The 21514-nt window shown below is 44.6% G+C and overlaps 1 protein-coding gene across 4 annotated transcripts in view; it reads left to right on the top strand.

The window, feature by feature from the left end:
• MSANTD2 (Myb/SANT DNA binding domain containing 2) overlaps nucleotides 1-21514 on the top strand; it is a gene marked incomplete at its 5' end in the record, with an annotated part of 30641 nt that overhangs the window by 6654 nt on the left and 2473 nt on the right. Inside the window, 3 exons of one of the 4 annotated variants that reach the window (XM_084301691.1) lie at nucleotides 7682-7726; nucleotides 8318-8576; nucleotides 13652-13712. In XM_084301691.1, coding sequence (XP_084157817.1) covers nucleotides 7682-7726; nucleotides 8318-8576; nucleotides 13652-13712 — 365 coding nt within the window. Of the gene's footprint in view, nucleotides 1-629; nucleotides 991-7681; nucleotides 7727-8317; nucleotides 8577-13651; nucleotides 13713-21514 lie in introns of those variants that run through there. The other 3 variants (XM_084301689.1, XM_084301688.1, XM_084301690.1) reach the window with 3 other exon arrangements.

Here is a 21514-nt window from a genome sequence, read left to right as displayed (position 1 = left end):
AACCCACTACACCTTCTGCATGATGCGGGAGATTAAATTTCATCATTGGGCTCAATAACCTAAAGCAGTGGCTGTCTCTTAGTTTGAAGATTTCAAAGGATGGAGTATCAGTACCTTTAGTAGCAACCCATCCAAACAATTACCTTCAGAACAGCTTTGCCTTCTATTAATTTACATGTTTTACCTTTGTCTTTTGTTTGTTACCTTCTCTCCTGTTATCTCAGGCTGAGATCCTTGTCCTTGTGGTTCTACTCACTGAGATGTGCACAGGCAGTGTTCAAGTCACCTCTTGATCTTTGGCTTAGATTCAGGCGCCTTTAGTTTTCCAGGCTAGGTCATTTCTTGCAGTTCCTGTTCTGAATCCTCTCCAAGAACTCACTTCTTGCTGGAGAATCTTACAGACCCCAGTAGGTGGGAGCAACTTTCTGTTGACATTTATAAGCTGGAAAAAAAAAATACACTCTTCAGTGAAAAAGAACAGATTTATTTGCTTTACTCCTTCTCGGATGTATTATGGTACTGCAGTAGAGAAGCATCTCTGGAAGATGTCAGCATCATGTGGAGTGAACCCTCTTGCGTAGCAGCTGTATCTGTCTACTTTGGCTGGGCTACTTGCTGTAGTGTATTTGCAGAGTGGTGTTGTGCTCTTCTCCGTCTGTCTTGCTTTGCATGTGCCGGACAAGTATCTTTACTGTCCAGTAACTTCTGCTGTCTTTTTGGGAATGAAGTACCTAATTATCCTGCTGACACACATAGTTGAGACCAGGAACTCATTGCAGAGGGACAAACTGGTTAAATTTTATTTTTCCCCAAAGTCTTGTAGGTGGTGTATTACCTTTACAGCTTGGTTCACATCTCACAACTTGGCTGGCAGAGATGGAAGAGCAAAAAGCATGGAGGAAGAAAATCCAGTTGCTGTAACAGAGCTGGCAGAAGTTAGCCATGGAAGGAGACCTGTTGCCAGAATGCTGTCTCAAGCCATTCAGGGAGGTAGGTTAGCACCGCAGGCCAGATTGCCTTTTTTCTGGAAGGCAGCTCTGCCAGCTGCACTTTTGTAGTGGTTCTATGATGCAGATGTGCACTAAGGTTACACACCCAGACAAGCAAAGTTAGTTTGCTGCTTCTACTGCAAGTTACAGGGCTAAAAGCAGCTCACACATGTGTCTTTGCACGGGCAGCAAGTCATGTTTATGAACGTTACATCTTAGGGTGAGAGCATGCGTCTTGTCCCCCTTAGGAGGAGAACCACTGAAGACTTGGAAAGGTGTTAAAATCCTGCTGATTTGTCGCTTGTCCTTAGCCAACACACACAGGTTGGCTGAGATTTTGGACATCGCGTCGGCAGAAACTTCTTTGTCAGAAAAGAGTCCCAGTGGCAGTGATGCAGGAGTTGTTACATGGTTGATCATGGATTATATTTATCTTAGAAGCAACTGGATGCACCTGAAATGCTCAACAGAATGAAGCTGGCATGAAAGCACAGAGCTTCAAGTGCCTGTGTGGGTACCAGTTCACTTTCACCACTGTTCCAGTTAAGCATCCTGTTAAATGTGTAAATCTAGGAGCTAAGGAGATGATACTCTCTGGACCTCTGTGGTCTCACCAGTCACCAGCCCTTATTTTGACCGTTATTTCTGGTGAAAACTGGAGTTAAAGCAACCTCTAGTATTTCACTTCCAGTTTTTCCTGCTGCTCTGGATGTAGACATTGCTCTCCATTGATAATGATTTTTCAATGCAGCTACAGCACAAAGGCTGAGGTTGGACTTGCCAGGCAGGGACCTTTCTCTGGGGACCCCAGCCTCAGGACTGGCACTTGCATCCTTCTAAGGTTGTGTGTAAAGCTTTCAACTTTTAGAACTATGCAAGTTGTGTGCTGTGGGGTGCCACCCATGTTGATGCTTTCTGCCACCCATATGGAGCTTGTTTTGGAGTGGAGTGTTTTCCATACCACCTGCAGGAGAATTTGTGCTGCTCTTTGTCTTCTGGAGGGGCAGTGGCATCGTTCTGCCAGTTCATATGGGACCTAGAACCAACAGGGATAGACCTGTGCAGTCTCTCTTGGCTTGCCAATAGTTACTTAACCTGTTAGATCTCTTTGGTCCAGACTGTTGCACTTTTCTTTCAGGGCAGACTTGATAGGTGTCATAGAAATATTTGTCACATTCGCAGTGTTAGTATGAAACTTCATAGTATGATTTTTTTTTTTAGGAATGATTCTGTTTCTAGAGAAAGATGACCTGTACAATCATAGTCTTCATTGCTTTGGAGTAAGTAGCAATGGGTTTTAAACTGGTTTTGGGTAGTGTAGGAAAGAATACCTTTATTGAGCAAACAGGCATGCAAGACTATTATTAGGTGTCACAGCCCTTAAAAGCTTTGCTATTAGGTCTTAGTGGGAATAAAGTAAGCCCTTAGTATTGGTTGAATTGGAGTGAAAGTGTCTGCAGTCCCATATGCACTTTGGAAGTGGAATTCGTCCTGTGTTATGCAAGGGCAAAACCCCCAACCATTCTTTAGTCTTAGTCTAACTATGGGGGGAAAGCCTTGGCCAGCTGATAGCACGAGTCTGTGTCCCTCCAGGTGTTCTTTCACATGCATTTGCAATGTTTCTGTGGCACCTCATTCCCCTGATATTTGTTGGACATGCTGCTGTTGCATGATTACGAGATCCATCAGTAAAGGCTTGGTGATGAGATGTTGTCCCAGTCCTCTGGCTACTGAGCAGTTGGTGCCAGGTGCAGTTCATGCCAGGACTGGGTTGAACCTTATCCATGCACCTCTGTAAGCTGAGTTCCATCTCTGTGACATATCCATCCCACCAAAAATCTTTACAGAGCTGGAAGTCGTTGCTGTTGTAGATTGGCAAGGCAGAGAGGGTTTTGCTGATCTGCCTTCTCAAGGTAATGAGCGCTAACTAGGTAGTTTTCCTCCAGAGCTATCTTAGACCAGGAGCTGAGTCCATCCGGAGAGGGAAGTTCCCCACTGTCTGTCTTTCTGCAGGTGGTAATGGAGAATTTTTTTTCTCTCTGGGTGTCTAGCCTGATCAACATCAAATCCATGAGAAGTGTATGAATAATTTTATTCTCAGCTCTGTAATATCAGCAGCCAGTGGAGGATCTTTGCAGGTGGCTATTTTGAGCCACAAGGTGCAGCCCACTGCCACTGCAGGGAAATTTGCCATTTCTGCATTGTTTTCCTTGCCCAGCCAGGCCACAGCTTGTTTTTACCTGACTTCTTTCCCTCTTGGTTTCTGGCAAAGTCCTGCCATGCCTGTTTGTGCACTCCATGAAATCCTGCCAGCACGACAAGGCTTGCATCTTGAAGCTTGTGGGGCTGCTGTTTCCAAACTCTACTGTCTTGGTAAGCAAAATGGACAACATCGTTTGATGTCTGCTGTGGCAGTTCAGAGAGCTAATGGGAGCCATGTGCGCTCAGCGAAGGGGTGTATGAAGACCTTGATAATCATCTAGACTGACCTCTACAGGTCATTCTTGTTCAGGCTTATTTTAACTATGTTTAATTGTGATTTAGAAATTGGCAGTGATGAAAAATACACTGTGATTTTTTGTTAGGTTCTAACTCTTGCTAACTAATCCACCTTAAAAACATGTGGCTTACCTGTACTGACTGAAAATCTCATCTGCGTCTTGTAGTGTGACTTTGCTTCTTCAAGTCATTGTCCAAAGCAATTTCTGGTTCCTTTCTCAATTGGATGAGCAACTTGTCTGTATTCCCCAGACCAGCCTTTTCCCCTCAGTACATTCATGTCACTTTCGTTGTTTTGTTCTGGACACCCTTGGGCAGGAGCCAAATCCGTCAGGAAGTCTCTGGGCATTGGGGCACATCAGGATACAATTGAGGCTTCGTTCTTTGGTGTAAAGTATGATTTATTTTGACTGCCAGCGTATCCCTGAGTGCTGTGATCTGGCAGATGTGCAGCCACCTGCAGGGCTGGAGTGTCTTCAGACAGGTCTGCAGCAGCTACTGCAAAGTTTTAAGGGTGGGTTTCTGTGAGGCTGCTTGTGTGCTTTGTAGAGCATTGCTATGACTCAGTGTCTCAGGCACTGCTTGAGATGCATTGAAGTCTTCAGCTGCCTTTCTGCTGTGGTATACAGTTTTCTTGAGTTCAAGCTGTGCTTTCTTCTTTTTTTCTAGATAGAAACAACACCTAAACAACAGAAATAGGGCTTCTTATGGTGATATTCCCATTTGCATCTGTTCTCCTGCCTTTCACATCTTTTAACAAAGGCAGTTCATGATCTAGCATGTTGAGCAGAGGTATCGGCCATCTGTAGTTGTTTGTTTCCTTGTGATCCAATTTGCCAGCATGGAAATGAAGGGTTCAAGAGCTTTCACTCTGCCAGTCATCCCCACGTGCAGTGCAACCTCCCCAAACTTGAAGAACCATTTCTTTCATCCCCGTATGGTTTTGTTACTTGCGAGTATCCTGGCATGATGAGGCACCATATGCAGCTGTTTGATACTGCCTTTCTTAATTCAGCAAGGACTCCTCTCTTCCATTAAGTGAAAGCATGTCATTGATCCTGAATAGCACTAAGTGCTACTCTGGGCCACCGGGACTGGGCTAGGCCAGCAGCTATCATTTAATAGATGCCAATAAGTAAATATGGCCATTGAATACAGACACGTACATAGACCACTTAGCTGCTCGGTAGAGCCCATAACGTCCGCCTGAGTAAGGGTGGATCTCAGAGCAGAGATCTGAAGCTTCTTGTCTTGGACCATCTCTCTGGGGTTGCACATGAAAAGCTTGCTGTGGCACAGCTTGTCCTCATCTTTTTGCTGGGAGAAGGACTGCATGTACAGCTTCCCTCCACACCTCTTAGTAGGGTGTTTCTGAGCAGCATTTCTAAACTTTGTGCTGCAGTTCCTGCAGAGTAATCACTTGTCAGGTGGTTTTGCTCCTCATAGAGGAGGTAAGGGCTCCTAAGCTACAAGTAGTGCTAAAATCAGAAGGTGGCAAGCCTCCACACTGAGCCTCTTAATTCTCTTCTCCTTTAGATTTCAATGTATTGTTTAAACTATAATTTAAGTGGGGGTAATCTATCCTTGTGTTGCAGAACAGTAAGCAAAAGGCTCTGTTTTCCAGTCCGCGCAATCACTAGTAATCAAGGAACTGAAAACAAACTGGCCCTAAATGTGCTGTTTTTCTGTCTGTGTTAATGTGTATATCTGCTTTAGGAACCACCTGGCAAGATTTGAGCTGTACTCCAGGAGGTGTGTTAGGAAAAACTAGATCTTACATCTTAGTGAGGAAAATACCCAGCTGGGGCAAAAGGGTGTCCAAGCCATGGAGTGCTGTAAAATGTCCAGGGAGCTTATGCTGAAGTCTGAGCAATTCTTTAGGTCTCATGAGAGAACAAGCGGAGAAAATTGTTGCAGGAGCTGCAGAGGGAAAGCCATTGGTCTGGTCCACTTCATCCCTGCTAAGCAGAAGCCTGCGGGCATCTGTGAAACAGAGCTGGATCGTGTTGTGCGGAGTTTACATCACTTAGGTAATAGGGCCTGTCTGTTGGAGACACTGGAGAGCACCTCCAAGAAGGAAGAGTTACTGGGAAACTCCAGTCTCCAGGACACTGGGCCGAGGAGCCAGCAGCTGCTTGGCTGCAGGTTTTCTCCTGCTTTTGAAGGCTGGAGGGAAGTGCTTGAATGCTCAAACTTTGGATAACATATCAGCAAAAGTGGAGGTGGATCCAGCAGGTGGATCACTCAGCCTTGTCCAGAGTCATCTGGGCAGTAACCTCAGAAGTACTCTTGACCAAGAATATTGCTTGCTTATTTTTGCCCCCGCCCTTTCCATCACTCCCTTTAGTTTTTATACTGGTCTCTGTTGATGCTCAGTTCACTTATTCATGACAAAATAAACCTGTTCATAACCTGAATGGAATAGCTATTTGCAGGCTGCAGCTCAGTGTGAGATACTCGATAACTCAATTGGTAGGGAGTGTTGTTTGAAACACACTTAAAATAGAGCAAGCGACTGCAGATGTTGAGCCTTTCCAAAAGAGCTTGTCCAAGAATACAGGCTTTTTGTGCTAAAGATTGTTTGTTTTGCTTGACTGCTAACAAAATCAGCTAGAAACTCTAACTGTAGTTAGCCCCGGTGCATGAGTTGGGGCAGATGTAGGAATTAGAAATTGGGAAGCATATTTCCCAAATCTGTCTTGTATGGATTTTAAAAAGAGAGTTGGGCCTGATATGTGAGTTTGCCTGTAGTGCTCTGAGATTTGAACTGAGTGGACAGAAGTTAGATTAAGAGATGGGCAATATATTCTTGAGTGCGCTTCTCTGAAGGGGAAGCACAGGTCAAACCTGATCATTTAAAACTGCCTCAGTGTTCCCGAGGGGTTCTTGGTGCCAACTTTTAACAACCAAGCTTATCTGTACGCCCATCCACTGGGAATGGAAGTTGTCCCCAGTGACAGTTGATGTTTTTCTTGGATGGGTTCTTGGTGTCAGGATTACGTAGATGGTTGTTTTCTACACTATTTGCAGCAGAGGTGACGGAATCTTAAAATTTGGTGGTGTCCATCCAAAGAGGATCTACCTGCTTATCCTGAGACGTAGCAAAGGCAAAATCTGGTCACCAAACCTCAAAATGCTGACATGTTTGGCTGCCCCAATCACTCTTCCAAAGTGGCTGCTAGAAAATCATGCTTAGACGTCACTTGGGCTGTAGCTCTTGTGACCTGAACTGCAGTGGTCTGAAACTGCCTCTGCCGTGGTGGAAGAAGGGGTCTCTGCTTTGAAGCCTCCCAACAGCGGGTGAGGTTGAAAGCTTTCAGGTTCTCCTCCCAAACCATGGAATATAACTCTTGTGCTTATTGCTGCCTTTGTGCTTATGTGGGTTTTCTGTTGTGTTTTGTTTTTGAAACAGCAGGGTAAAACTGACTTGCTGCTTAGCAGCTTTGCTGCTCCCCCCAGGGCTCTGAATATCACGAGGAAACTGGTTAGAAATATATTCCTCTCCTGCTGATGCTGTTAAACCAGTATATGAGGAGCATTAGGTACGTTGGAGCTTTCTGGAGATGTAAGGTTCCTTTTGGGGGAAAACCAACTATTTTATGCAATGCTGTGTACTTACTAGTCATTTAAGAGCTGTAGTCCTCCTCCAGAAAACAAGGTGACATGACTAGTTATTCCCAAATGAATGCCTCTTTTGAACTCTAGAGGCGGCTCTGATTGCCATTTAAGTTAGCACCTGAACAATCTAAGAAATATAATGTGGAAAAAATGCTTTCTAGAAATTTACCAAACGGCAAATTGCTCAGATACAGTAAACCTGGAGCAGGATGTTATCTTTTAAAAGCAGAGTGGTGGTTGAATTAAAAACACATTGGGGGATGCTTAGAAAGACTTTCCCCCAAATAGCTTGCCTGTAGCTCTGAATTAGGGGGGAAATGTGGATGGAATTCATAGGCTTGTTATGGCTTTGTGCTATGCATAGCTGCCAACTTGGCCATCAGTACAGGATGTTGCAGAGATCACCAAAACCCGAACAGGTTTTTGCATCTGTCTTTATTGGAGGTTTTGACCTCTGCACTGAAATTTGTTGTAATGGATTATTAGACAGAGCCACCTGAGTACTGTTTCTTAATGATTGATGTCGAAGTCTGGGAATTTGGAGCATTATTGATTTGACCTCTTTTAAATTTCAGCAGCTTCACAAGAGACAGAGTGAGTTAGTAAGGAATGCAAAATATGTAAGTAATATATATTTTATTAGCTGAATAGCTTAGGCATACATTTTGTACCTTATGCCTTCTTACCAGAGTAAGGAAGGTTGGACTGTCTGTGCTTCTGGGGACTCTTTCTTTCTTCCTTCCTTTCCTTCTCCTCCCTGCTTCACCTTCTCCAAGCTGTGGCTACGACACCAGCTCTGCTTTCTCCTCCTTGTAATAGGTGTGCATTTTCTTGGCTGGTTGGTATCTCTGACTGGGGATCTATTTTTTTTTCCCTATGTTACATAACAGGTCTGGGGACTCTGAAGTGGGGAGGAGAATAAGTTGCCCAAGTTAAATCTGATGAACCTGTAGCTGCTATGCAACTTTGTTCTGTGTTGTAGATGTTAAAGCTAAAACACTGCATCAGGAACCTCGGATAAAAACGATGCTTCCTGCCAGGTGTAGATTAACTTGACAGCCTTGCATTTAGCTTGTGAGCGTGTGGCAAATACTGAGCAGCAAAAGTAAAAACCTAAACTCTGCCTAGCAGTTGTGTAACTGTCTGCAAGTGAATGTGTGCTCTTCTGAAGCATCGCCTCCGGGTGATTAACACACAGTTTTCTGTCTTAGACCCTTCGCAGGTGTTACAGCCGTGTGAAGGAGCATGGTGTTGGGAAGAGGAAAAGCAGCTACACATTTGAACAGCTGGAGCAGGTGTTTGGACAGGGAGGATGGGATTCGCAGCCCTGCCAGCCTGTCCTCATTAACAGCAGTGGCTTGTACCAAGAGCTGGAGTCAGATGGCAGCACGATGGAAGAGTATTCGCAGGAGGACTGGGGAAACCACAGTCAGGATCTTCATTGCTACCAGACTGGTGAACAGGAATTGGGTAAGAAATCCCGTTAGTGCGTCTCTACCCTCTGATGTTACCTGTGCTCTGCATTCATACAGTACTGATTTTGATGTTTGGGACATAATGTGCTCAGATGCTAAACAGCTAATCTCTATGGAGAGAAAAGGGAGAGAAATGTCTCCCTGTTCATCACCAAAAGCAAACAGTGGTTCTTGAAGGCTGGTGGAATATCCAGATCAGGAGAAAAGGGTTATGTGGCCAGAAACCTTGGAAAAGAAAATGCATTCCCTGTCTCTCCTTTCCTTCCACCCACTACTTTGGTTTTACCAGATGTTTTCCCTGTCAGCAATATTCTGCTTTGGAGGCCCTTGAGTGCCAGCTACCATTCAAATGCTGTTCGCTTAAGTATGAGCAGGATTTAGCATCATAGAAGCATTAAGATTGAAAAACACCTCCAAGATCATCTAGTCCAGCCATCACTGTACTGCTAATGTCACCCACTAAACCATGTCCCGAAGCACCAGCTCCAACCTTTCCTTGAACACCTCCAGGGACAGTGATGCCATCACCTCCCTGGGCAACCCGTCCCAATGCCTGACTACTCTCTGAGAAGAAATGTTTTGTAATTTTCGACCTGAACCTCCCGTGGTGCAACTCGAGGACATTCCCTCTAGTCCTGTCACTAGTTATCTGCAAGAAGAGGCCAACCCTCAGCTCCCCACAGCTTCCTTTCAGGTAGTTGTAGAGAGCGATAAGGTCTCCCCTGAGCCTCCTCTTTTCCAGACTAAACAACCCCAGCTCCCTCAGTTGCTCCTCATGGGACTTGTGTTCCAGGTCCTTCACCAGCTTTGTAGCCCTGCTGTGGACACGTTCCAGGCACTAAATTTCCTTCTTGTAGTGAGGGGCCCAAAGCTAAACACAGCACTCAAGGTGTGGCCTCACCAGAGCAGAGTACAGGGGGATGATCACCTCCCCGATTCTGCTGGCTGCACTGTTCCTGACACAAGCCAGGAGGCCGTTGGCCTTCTTGGCCACCTGGGCACAGTGCTGACTCATGTTCAGGTGAGCATCAACCAATGTCCCCATCTCCTTTTCCTCTGCACAGCTTTTGAGTTACTCTGCCCCAGCCTGTAGCGCTGCATGGGGTTGTTGTGGCCAAAGTGCAGGACCCGGCACTTGGCCGTGTTGAACCTCATCCCTTGGCCTCTGCCCATCGACCCATCCTGTCCAGGTCCCTCTGCAGGGCCTTCTACCTTCCAGCGACACTTCCCCCCAACTTGGTGTTGTTTGCAAACTTACAGTGGGTGCACTCAGTTCCCTCATCCAAGTCATCAAAGACATTAAAGAGGATGGGCCCGTAACACCCACCCCTGGGAAACACCACTGACTGCCAGCTGGATTTCACTCCATTCACCACCACTCTCTGGGCCCATCTGTCCAGCCAGTTTTTAACCCAGCAGAAGAGTGTACCATTCATAGCCATGGGCTGCCAGCCTCTCGAGGAGAATACTGTGAGAGACCATGTCAGAGGCCTTGCTGAAGTCCAGGTAGACTACATCCACAGCCTTTCCCTCATCCACCAGGTGGGTCACCAGTCATAGGAGATGAGGTTGGTCAGGCAGGACTTGCCTTTTGTGAACCCATGTTGACTGGGCCTAATCCCCCAGTGGTGCTGCATACATTGCATGATTGCCTTCAAGATGACCTGTTCCATCACCAGAAAGGCACCGAGGTCAGATTGATAGGCCTGTTTTTTCCTGGGTCCTCCTTTATGACCCTTTGTATAGATGGGCATCCCATTATCAAGTCTTCAGACATGTAGGACCTTTCCAGATGACCATGACTGCTGATAGATGATGGAAAGTGGCAACGCAATCACATCTGACAACTCCCTCAGCACCCTCAGGTGGATCTCATCTGGTGCCATGGACTTGTGACAGTCCAGGTGGAGCAGCAGGTCTCTGTTTCCACCTGAACTTTTGGGTATTTCTTCTGCTCCTCATCCCAGACTTCCAGGTCAGGAGGCCGAGTACTCTGAGGATCAGTGGTCTGGCTAGTAAAGACAGATGCAAAGAAGGCATTAAGAACCTCCTTCTTTTCCTTCTCCTCAGCAGTCATGTTCCCCCCTGCATTCAGTAAAGACTGGAGATTCTCTTTGGCCCTCCTCTTGCCATTAATCTATTTAGAAAAACATTTTTTGTTATCCTTAACCTTAGTGGCCAGGTTGAGCTTGTGCTAGGCTTTGGCCTTCCTGATCCTTTCTTTTCATATCATGGCAGCTTCCTTGTATTCTCCCTGAGTTGCCTGCCCCTTCTTCCACCAGGCATAAACTCTCTTTTTCTCCTGAAGACACAGCAAAAGTCCTTGGTTCAGTTACACCAGTCTTCTTCCCCACCGGCTCATCTTACGGCACATGGGACAGCCTGCTCCAGCGCCTTGAAGACTTCCTTCTTCAGGAGTGTCCAGCCTTTCTGGACCCCTCTGCCCTTTGGGACTGCCCCCCAAGGGACCCTCCCTACCAGTGTCCTATACAAGTCAAAGTCTGCCCTTCAGAAGTCCAAGGTAGCAGTTTTACTGATGCCCCTTCTGACTTCTCCAATAATATTGAACTCTACCATGTCATGGTCACTCTGCCCAAGACTTCTTCCCTACCACCACATCTCCCACCAGTCCTTCTCTGTTTGTGAACAGCAGGTCTAGCGGGGCACCCTCTCTGGAAGGCACAATAATCAGCTGAGTGCATGGAAGAGAGTTTCCTGACTCCAGGAACCTCCTAGACTGCTTCCTCAGGACTGTATTTTTCCAACATATGTGTGGGAAGTTAAAGTTGGCCATGAGGACAAGTGCTGGAGATTGAGTGACTTCTGCCAGCTGCTTGGAGAACTCCTCCTGTGTCTCTTCATCCTGGTTTGGCAGTCTGTAACAGACCCCCACCAGGATGCCCGCCTTGTTGGCCAACCCCCTGATCCTTTTCCACAAGGACTCTACCTTTTTGTTCCCAACCCTGAGGTCAACAGCATTGAAAAAGTCTCTAATACAGAGAGCTACACCACTGCCCCTCCTTAGCTGCCTATCCCTTCTGAAGAGCTTGTAGGCATCCTTTGCAGCACTCCAGTTACAGGAGTGGTCCTACCACGTTTCAGTGGTGGCGACTAGGTCATAGTTTGCCTGCTGCATAATGGCTTCCAGCTCCTCCTGTTTGTTGCCCATGCTGCAGTCATTGGTGTAGATGCACTTGTGTTGCACCGTTGCCTTCACCCTCAACGCTGGGACTGCTCCGCCAGGCTTATCTCTGCTGTGTCTCTGTTCCCCCTGTCCCCCTTTACACCTAGTTTAAAGCCCTCTTGATGAGCCCTGCCAGTTCTCAGGCTAGAGTCTGTTTTCCCCTTTGGGACAGGTGGGACCCATCTGGAGCCATGAGGCTAGGTGCTGAGTAAACCTCCCCACGATCAAAAAAAATAAAAAAATAAAAAAATAAAATTGCTGTGACAGCACCAGCCTTTCAGCCACGTATTAATCAGCTGGGCCTTCCGTGTCTGCTCAGTATCCCTCTCCACCACTGAAGGGATTGAAGGAAACACCACCTCCACACCCACTCCATCTGGTAACCACCCCAATCCCCTGAAGTCCCTTTTGATAGCCCTCAGGCTTCTCTCAGCAATTTCATTTCTGCCAGCCTGAATTATTGCTAATGGGTAATAATCAGAGGGGTGAACAAGGTCAGGTCAACAATATCCAAGCTGTTGTTGTTGATGCCAAGGACTATAAGAATGTTTCTCCTTCTTCCCATTTATCGTAACTGGTATGTTAGATTTAAACATGTAAATTTGCTTATATCCAGATGTGGCCTTCAAAAAGTAAGCAAGCTCACATGCTTTTCCTGCTTGAATTAGTGGTGTCAGTTTCTCTGAGTAAGAGTCAGTACATTAATTGATTTGGAGATTTACTTGTTGCCTGTGGTTTATTTAAAGTTGTCAAATGGAGCCAATGACCATATTCTTAATCAAAAAAGAAAGCACATGAATCTGGGCAGTTTTGTCCAGCTGCAGTGAAAAAGTGGGTTTCCTTAAGCATACTTGTATCTCTTGAGCTATGGACCTTATCGTACATATTCTTCCCTTGTGTAAGCATAGAGAAACAGGTCTTATTTACGTGTCAGAAACTTGAAGTTGATCAAATTCAGCAGACTCAGGTGAGGCAGTAGTTAGAAGATGAATTGGAAAAAAGCTGTTGGTGTGCCTTTCCTCGTGATTTGCAGGCTGAACAGGAATGGGAGTTGCAGTCACATACCTATACACATCTGTGTTCAGGGGACCAGTGGATGCAGATGCTTTGAGAGAGGATTAAATTGCAATTTGATATTAAAACAGCCAACTTGCAAATTAAGCATATTCTAGTTCTCTTAGAGTTCTTCCCTAAGGAGTTCAGGAGTCAGAAATATGGTGAGAGAATTTCTCTTAGGAGAGAGAAATGGTGGGGAGATGATGATGTTTCAAAACATAAGTAAATGACAGCTAACTCCATCTAGTTGTTCTGGTGACTCAAACTGTGGTCTTCTAGTTTGTCACCATTTTCATTCAGTTGTATTACAGAGGCATTTGGGTGCACTGAGGCTTACAATATTCTTAATGTTCAAAGAATTTATGAGAAAAGCATTTAGCACACAAAATCTAAATGGAATACAGATGCATTTGTTCTGGTGCTTGCTCTTCAAATGTGCTATTGAAAGCAGGATAGTTTCTCTTCTTTTTTTTTCCCCACAATGTAGTTTGTAATTGAATTGACTTGTGACTTAATAACAGGAATTGTGCTATTGTCCTTGAAAGGTTTTGCACTTGCAGAGGGAGATTCAGATCTTGTAACTGACCATGTCATATGAAAGAATTTTTTTTTCTCGTAAGAAGGATGTAGGATCTGGAGCTGTCTTGTGTATGTGGCAGAATTTAGTGGACTTAGGAAGTAAGTTTGATTTTAATTTCAGCCTGAAAAAACACACACACAGACATATACACACACACACACAAGAAAAAAAAAAAAAAAAAAAAAGGAAGAAAAAAACCGCCAGGAACATTATTTAAAACATAACTGTGTGTTGGAATTCTACCTTTCAGATGAAATGCCTACCACAAAAAGAACATTAAAGATAAAACAGGAATCTTCAGAAGACACTCAGTAAGTAATTTATGAATGTTTTACCCTGGAATGTATTTCCCTGGGGATATTTTGCAGGAGGGAGGATATTTGAAACTTCTGATTATAATTATAAATACATTGTGCAAGACTATTCATACAGTTGAATCTGCTTTATGCATTATTCCAGTTACCTCAGAACATCTGAAAAGCTTCACAACTTTGTCCATTCTTGGCTTCATCATACAGCAAATAAGACTCACTGCATGAATGCAAGGACTTAAAAAAGTGGATAAAATACACAACAGAACTGTTAGGGATGTGTGGGCAGGCTGTGGTTATCATGAGATGAGTCCAAACTCTTCAATGTATTTATGATCTGTTTTTTCCATCTGCCTGAACTTGCCTGAATTTTGCCCCTTTGGACATAAGGGAAAAAACTTTTTTATGAAGCAGTCTTTGTCGTAACACTTTTTTCCACTAAACCAATTACAGGATCATAACTTGGATACCTAGGTGTTTACATGTGCAATGGTGCACACTGACTAGATATTTAAAATGGATCAAAAGGAGAATATAGGTGGAGGAAAGAGACTGACATGACACCATCCCTGTAGTAGTGTGTATTGTTGACTTGGCTTGGTGTGAGTAATGCTTGCATGAAAAGTTCACGCATTTTCCTTCCTTGGTGGGAAGGCATGCCAAAGCTCATGATTTTTATTTTTATAACTTTCCAGATCTGACTTGTAACCTTTTGGATTGGTTTAATCTGACAAATACTGGAGCATTTAAAATGTTTTGAGCATGTGAATCTCCATTGCCTTGCCAACAATAACACAGAGTATTTCAAAAAATGACAGGAATTGTGCCGTAATTCTTCAGACCAGGGCTACTTTCTTCCAGCCTCTCATATTTTAATACTCATAGGGTAACTGCAGATCAGAATGTGATGAAGTGAGCTATTTCAAATTGGCTTGCAGGCTCTTTAGGGTGGGAACACATGTGGACCATGGTGTCTTACACCACCAACCCCTTTATAGGGTTGGCTAAAGTATTTCCTATGCTGGAAAGTGAGCTTGTCTATGATGATAATTCATCATTGCTGTACACATCTACATAGTGTCCCTAGCTAGTAATATAACTTTTTTTTAAATTACTCAGTTACAGTAAAATAAATAAATAAATAAATAAATTGGAAGATTTTTTAAAGTGACCTTTGTAATGGCTTAGCTTTATCAAATTCTTCTCTTCAGATTAATTTTCCAGGATTAGCCTGTACCTGATGGTCACTTTTGTTTTCCTTAATGTGGAGCAAATTCCAGTTAGCAACTGGAGGAAAAATATATTTTTTTTTCACTCTAATCATTATTGTCACCTCTTAGAACAGTCCTAAGAAGCTCCTCATGGTTAATTTCACCTTCAGGATGTGCCTTAGGGAGTTGCATTGAAAATAAACCTGAATGTTTTGAGGTCAAGGCTCAGAGGAGCATGTGGTGTATTCATACTGTCTGATCTTCTCTTCCAGAGTTCTGTTGTGTAGATGCATGGCTGGATCAGACTGTCCAGAGCTGGGGTTTTATTTTCTCCTCCCAAGGTCTCTAAAATTCATGTGTGTCTCTGAACTCTTGGGCATTTTGTGAAGCATGCAGGTGATAAGCCAATCTTACGTGCTCAGTGGAAGCACAGAGCATTTTCCAACACAGTGAATTGCTGAAAGTGGCTTTTTTTCCTTGCCCCTCTGAGAAGCAAGGAAATCAGACTCAGATCAAACTGACTCAGGTTGTCTTTCAAAGATGTAAAGAAACCTGAAAAATATGCTGTTTCACTACATCGAGCAATGAAAAGCAAAGAAGTCAATAAGCATTCTTCATGTCTTCTGCACTGTCAGGGATGTGAAGTAGAAGGTGTTACAGAATCGCAGAATACCCTAAGTTGGAAGGGACCCATAAGGGTCGCTGAGTCCAACTCCTGGGTTCACACAGGACAACCCAAACATCAATCCATGTGTCTGAGAGTGTTGTCCAACCGCCTCTTAAACAAAGGCTCAATTCTGTGACCACATCCCTGGGGAGCCTGTTTCAGGGCCCAGTCACCTTTCGGTGCAGAACCTTTCCCTAACCCCCAGCCTGACCCTCCCCTGTCCCAGCTCCATGCCATTCCTTTGGGTCCTGTTGCTGTCCCCAGAGAGCAGAGCTCAGCGCCTGCCCCTCTGCTCCCCTTGTGAGGGAGCTGCAGGTCGCCATGAGGCCTCCCCTCAGCCTGCTCTGCTCTGGGCTAAACAAACCAAGGGACCTCAGCCACTCCTCACACGTCTTCCCCTCCAGACCCTTCTCCATCTTTTTAGCCCTCCTTTGGGCCCTCTCTAGTAGTTTTATGTTCTTTTCATACTGTGGTGCCCAAACCTGCACACAGTGCCTGAGGTGAGGCCTCATGAGGCAGAGCGCAGATGGACAGTCCCTTCCCTTAGCGCCAGCTAGTAGCGCCATGCCTGAGGCACCCCAGGGTGCAGTTGGCCCTTTTGGTGTCCAGAGCACTGTGTTGATCTATCTTCACCTTGCTGTCAACCAGAACCCCCAGATCCCTTTCTGCAGCTGCTTTCCAGCCTCTTGTCCCCAGTGCTGTACATACAGCCAGGGTTGTCCCCTCCCAGGTAAAGAATCTGGCATTCGTTCTTGCTAAACTTTGTCTGGTTGGTCAGTGTGGCCCAGCAGTGTCAAATGCAGATTTTCAAGGTAGGGGTTTGAAAAGCGAAAGATTGCTGCATGCTGGTGTGCCAGACTTTACTTTGTCCAGTTTAGCACCTCAGCAGTTGTCTTGGAAATCAGTTAAGGAAATGAACATTCAGATTGGAGTGATTACAAGCAGTCTTGAGAAGCCTGACGGATACTATAGATAAGCTGGGTATTTATTACCTTTAAATTAAAAAAAAAAAAAAAAAAAAAAAAAAGCCAAGCTTACTCATGTTTTTGGATGGTGTTTTAAAATGCATGTAGCTTATTTCAAAGAACACAGGCCACCAGTTTGTCTGCTTACTTGGACACGTGGAAATTTAAAGCTGAAATAATCTCAGTAAAATTGGTGGAAGCGATGATGTGTTCAGAGAAGGTATATTCACATTTTCTGGTGAATCTTGTGTTGAGATGTTTGAAGTAGAGAATTTCCAGTGTGGAGATGCCTGGCTATTTGTACGCATGTTCTTAAAATGCTGTCTTTGCTTCTCCCTCCCATGGAGTTTTGGAAGGGATTTCTCTGCAGCGCTTTTGCCTCTGTATCCCTGAGGCTGAGTGTGGCACTGCAAAAACCAGCAGCAGTCCAGCAGGAATCCTTTGCTCCCCTTATGAGTGAGTGGATTCCAAGAGCTGAGCTGAGTGGCTTGTAGAAAAACATGGGAGCGTGGTTGTAGAAAACACATGCAGATTATTTCCCTAACAGGAGGGATGAAGGTGAGAGCATCTCTAACGTGCTTGCTATAGAAAACTTATCGTTCCACTACAGTGCACAGCTTCAGGCTTTAATACTGAGCTCTCTGAGCACTGGAATTTCTTCTGACTGTTCTTTTTCTGATAAAACGCACATAAGAAGTCACTATTGCTATCAACAGACCAGAGGTCTGTAGAAGCAAGATAGCTTGCTTTGCTTCTGCCTGCTGTGTGCCAGGGGTTGCGCTCTTCCTGAAGTTTAGCCAGCACCAGGACCTGGTTATGCGCCAACAAACTTAGTACCTTGTATCTCCAAGCAAGCTGCACAGCCTGTTAGCATTGACAGCACTGCACCTCTTGACTTCAGATAGAAAACAACTGCCCTTCAAAACAACTACTCTGTCAGGTGGCCCATGTTGGCCATGCTGTTGCATTCACTCGGCATGCTACTGTCTCCCAGTAAACTGTTTTGAAAATTGAAATGCTACTTAAGACGCTGTTCTACTATTTTAAATTTGAGGAGTATTTTTTTTCACTGCAGGCTTTTTGAAGATGAAATAGAAAAAGCCTGCAGAGTTAGATCCTTCACTGAAACTAGCTGTTTCAGTTTTTTTGAAGTCTGCTTTTGTTTAGAAACAGTGCCTGAGAACAAATTTGCACTAAGTCTTGAGACTTTCCTCATTTGAATTGCAAAAGCTTCTGAGGAGATGGAAGTGCAGATGACCAGTCTGAGCCAGGTGCTGATGGTCGTAGTATGCAATGTGGTAAAATGCAGCTCTAGGGCACCTTCTGCAGATGAAAAATGACATGGCCCTGTGTGTCACAGGGCTGAACCAGGATAAACTCTTTACTTGCCCAGATTTTCTTTCCTTGCTCTAAAGAGAGAGAGAAATAACAGTTTGGCTTCTACCTACTGTGCCATGTTAGGTGTTTCTGTCTTCCAGCAACCAGCAGAAAGACAAGAAGCACTCTCAGCTCTGTGTTCTGGCAGAGCAGCACCTGTGCTTGAGCTACATCACATTAATTTAGCTATTACCTAGCAGGACAGAGCTGTGGTGTAAGTGATTGCAAAACTACAGCTAAGGGGTTTATTCCCAGTTACCACTCAACTGCCCCCCTACCCCGTGAGTCATCCCCCCGCCCAAATTTTTCATGCTTGTGAAAAGAGGGGTTGTCTTCACAGAGTTAGCTGTGCCTTAAGCTCTTGGCTCTGGAGAACAGGGGAGCACAGCTACAGAACTGCATGCTTCCCAGTTCCTGGGCTTGGCCCCATGTGTAGTCATGACTGTAGCATGATTTGGGGGTACTAGGTACCATTTTTCATCAGCCAGTATTTTGGTCAAGGTGCAGAGTGCCCTTATACCTGGAGGTGCTGTGTGGAGACTGGGAAAGCGAAGCTCAGCAGCGGGACTGCTGCTGAGCTGTTGAATCCTGGTGTAAGTGGGAAGGGGAGATGAAAATGAGAGCGTTTTTAACATTTCTTTTTCCATACTGTTTCCTCTGTGCTCAAACTGAAAGATTCCCTCCATGGGAAGCCTGTATTTTATCTGATATGTGAGGTGCTGCTGGAGACTGTCTCTAGTGAAATTATTCTTGTTCCCAGCAGTAGTTGGATGAGTGACTAATTTTTTTTTTTTCACCAGATCTTCAGCTCTTTTTTATGCTGAACTAAGCTTAGCAATAGTATTTATGGTGTAATTAGTAAAGGTGGCTTTTTTTTTTTTTTTTGTTCCTAGCTTTATTCCTTCACTGTTGTATGAAAATCTACCCACACTGTGTTCTCATGTATCTGGGTTTGGATGGAACCGTTTCCTTAAACTGAGTTTGGCTGTCTCTCTTCTGTCTCTCTGTAATGTAATGAATGTGTAACACTGGTAAAACAGGCTGCTGTTGCACAGCCCTGCAGTGAGCCAGCTGTTCACTATGTCACCTTGTGTGTCTTGTCCCCAGAGGATGAACTTACACTTCCAAAAGTCTAAAGTGCAAGTCTGAGATGACATCTTCCAAGCGTAGTGACACTGCTGCTCAGCATCTGAAGAAGCATCAGGAAAGCTGTAGAGAAAGTTCTTTCCACTTTTATCTATTGAAAAAGTTCAGGCTTGTATGCTGTAGTGTCTGTAAACGTAAATGTATTTGGAGTAAATACTCATGCGCTTTTCTTGTATAGTGTTTCTGTCCTTGCCTTCTCTTCTGCTGCTAGTCTGGGGAAAGTGGAAGTGACTTCTAAGAAGTAATTTAAGAAATAAGAGTTTGTTGACAATGCAACAGGTGTTTTTAACAACCCTTGGCTCTTATCCTGTGCTTTCCAAGCACGTTCCCTCCTTAGTGCTCTATGAACTCTATTATGTGTTGATCACAGTAGTGATGCACTTACCAAAATGCCTTTTAAGGTCTATCCAGGCATTCTTCTGCTTGGCTGGCAAGATTGCTGCTGCTAGAAAGCTGAAATACACTGCATGCTAGTCGGATAAAGCCCTAGCTCTCACTGGGTGGAGTGAGTGATTTCTGCCTCGGCTGCTCAGACTTGATGTGTTGGGCTTGGGCTTGTGTGAAGCTTGCAGAGCCAGTGGTCACCTAATATGTGTAAAGTTGTTCAGCAGGGAGCATAACACTCCTGAGACCAGGTTGACTTCAGTCTGCCAAGGAAGAAATGGATAGCTTACAGTAAACCCAGCAGTTGGAGAGCTTTCCCAAAATCATGTGTTGCATTTGGGAAAATTCGGTGTGTCAGTTTGTGTTCCTTTATATTAAACTTGACTGTAGAGTTGAACGACCTGCCTGGAAAACTGAAGTCAGTCTCCAGCAGTCCTCTGAGTAAAATAGATAAATTTTGGGATGCTGTTGCCTCTTAATTTATGTCTCTGTAAAGTAAGCTGGAGCATACTAGGCTTGATTTGGATGTGCAGCACCTAGGAAAAAAAAGCTTTTTGAGCTGAGGAGCTGTGAAGTTGATTGAACGATTGAACCCCTCTTGCACTGTGGAAAGGCTCTGTAGCTCCCAACCTTTTTTTTCCTTTGAACCATTAGATCAATGTAATGCAAAAATGGAAAGAGAGACCTTTATATCCTGCCTGTGTTCCATGTAGAGATTTTTTGGGCAGAAAAGTAACTGTGAGAATCCCAGCCTCGTGTCTGTCCCGTGCAGTTTGTGGGGTGTTGTCTGCTATTGCTTAAGGAGTTGTTTCATAACCAGTTAATACTTCTGACCTTACTGTCTCACCAGTCTTGTGCCCTAACTCTATAGGGAGCTGTTACAGAAGGCTGATTTTAAGGAATTAAAGCAGTCTTTGTGAACGTAGCGAACACAAGTTGCTTCAGGTAAAAAGAAAAAGCTTTGGCAGCTCCTCACGTACTCTAAGCTCGTGCAGCTCTGCTGCCTTTGGTGTTTGTCCATGATGAATCCACGGAAGTGGGTGGTACGAGCCCATAAGAAGGAGGGAGTTCATGTTCACCCTGCAGAAGAAAGCTCTGTCACCCAGTGCAAGGAAGAAGGTGCATGTTGTTCTAGTGGGAAGTCGAGGGAGATAATGTATCCAGTAGCTTCAGCGCCTGATCCTCTCTGGGATGTGGTGACACCCATATGATTGCAGTGCAGATTTACAGATGTAGTATAACAAGATATAGTATAACAGATAGGTGAGGAGAGTTGAGTGGAGCTAGCTTTCAAATCACTTTGGTTGGACCAAGATGTTTCTCAGTTACCAACAGTGTTGTGCTATCTTCCTATGACTTGGATTGTAGGGCAAGAATTCTTAAAATCAATAGTTCTGTCTACTAATTATGCTTGAAGTGTCTCATTCTTCCTGAACGAAGATGTTCAGCTTACTTCAGATGTATGCAAATGCTCCTGCCTGAATGCTTAGCAATGCGTGAATCCCTACAGTGAAACTTACTTTGACACTGGTGTTGTTATTAGCAGCCAAAAGAAATCTTTGGAAATGCAAGAGCTTCTTTATTTGATCTCTGGAAGGATTTCAGATACACATCATGGTGCAGCTTAATGCTTCACTTGTGTCCTGATCCAGCAGCAAGCTGTGGAGTAGGGAATCTTTGCTTGCATCTTCTGCTCTGCAGAGGTGCACTTGTCATGGGTGGATTTGGGTTGTGGTTTGTGGCCTGGGTGAGTTCTCCATGTCCCAAGAGCCCTGTTTCTTGCCTAGTGCTGGCAGCAAGCCTTTGGATCTCCTTGGCTTGTTTTGTGTTTTTACAATTGCAACCTGTTGTTCACTGATATAATTTCAGGGTAGTGACTTAGATAGAAGCATGTGAGTGTCGGTAACGAATTAGGGATGCAGCTTCAGTTGTCTTTGATGGACTGAGTGCTGATGTTGCCCACAAGCTATGCATGCACATAGTATTTTTCCAAATAAGCAAGAACAGGATGTCTGTGTGCAGTTGGTTGAAACGAGAGCCTTAAGTAAGAGG

The sequence above is a fragment of the Netta rufina genome (genome assembly GCF_964035555.1).
Source record: "Netta rufina genome assembly, chromosome: 25".
In the NCBI taxonomy this organism is placed as follows: domain Eukaryota; kingdom Metazoa; phylum Chordata; class Aves; order Anseriformes; family Anatidae; genus Netta; species Netta rufina.
Note: the sequence above shows the minus strand (reverse complement) of the source record. Positions and strands in the feature narration are given on the sequence as shown.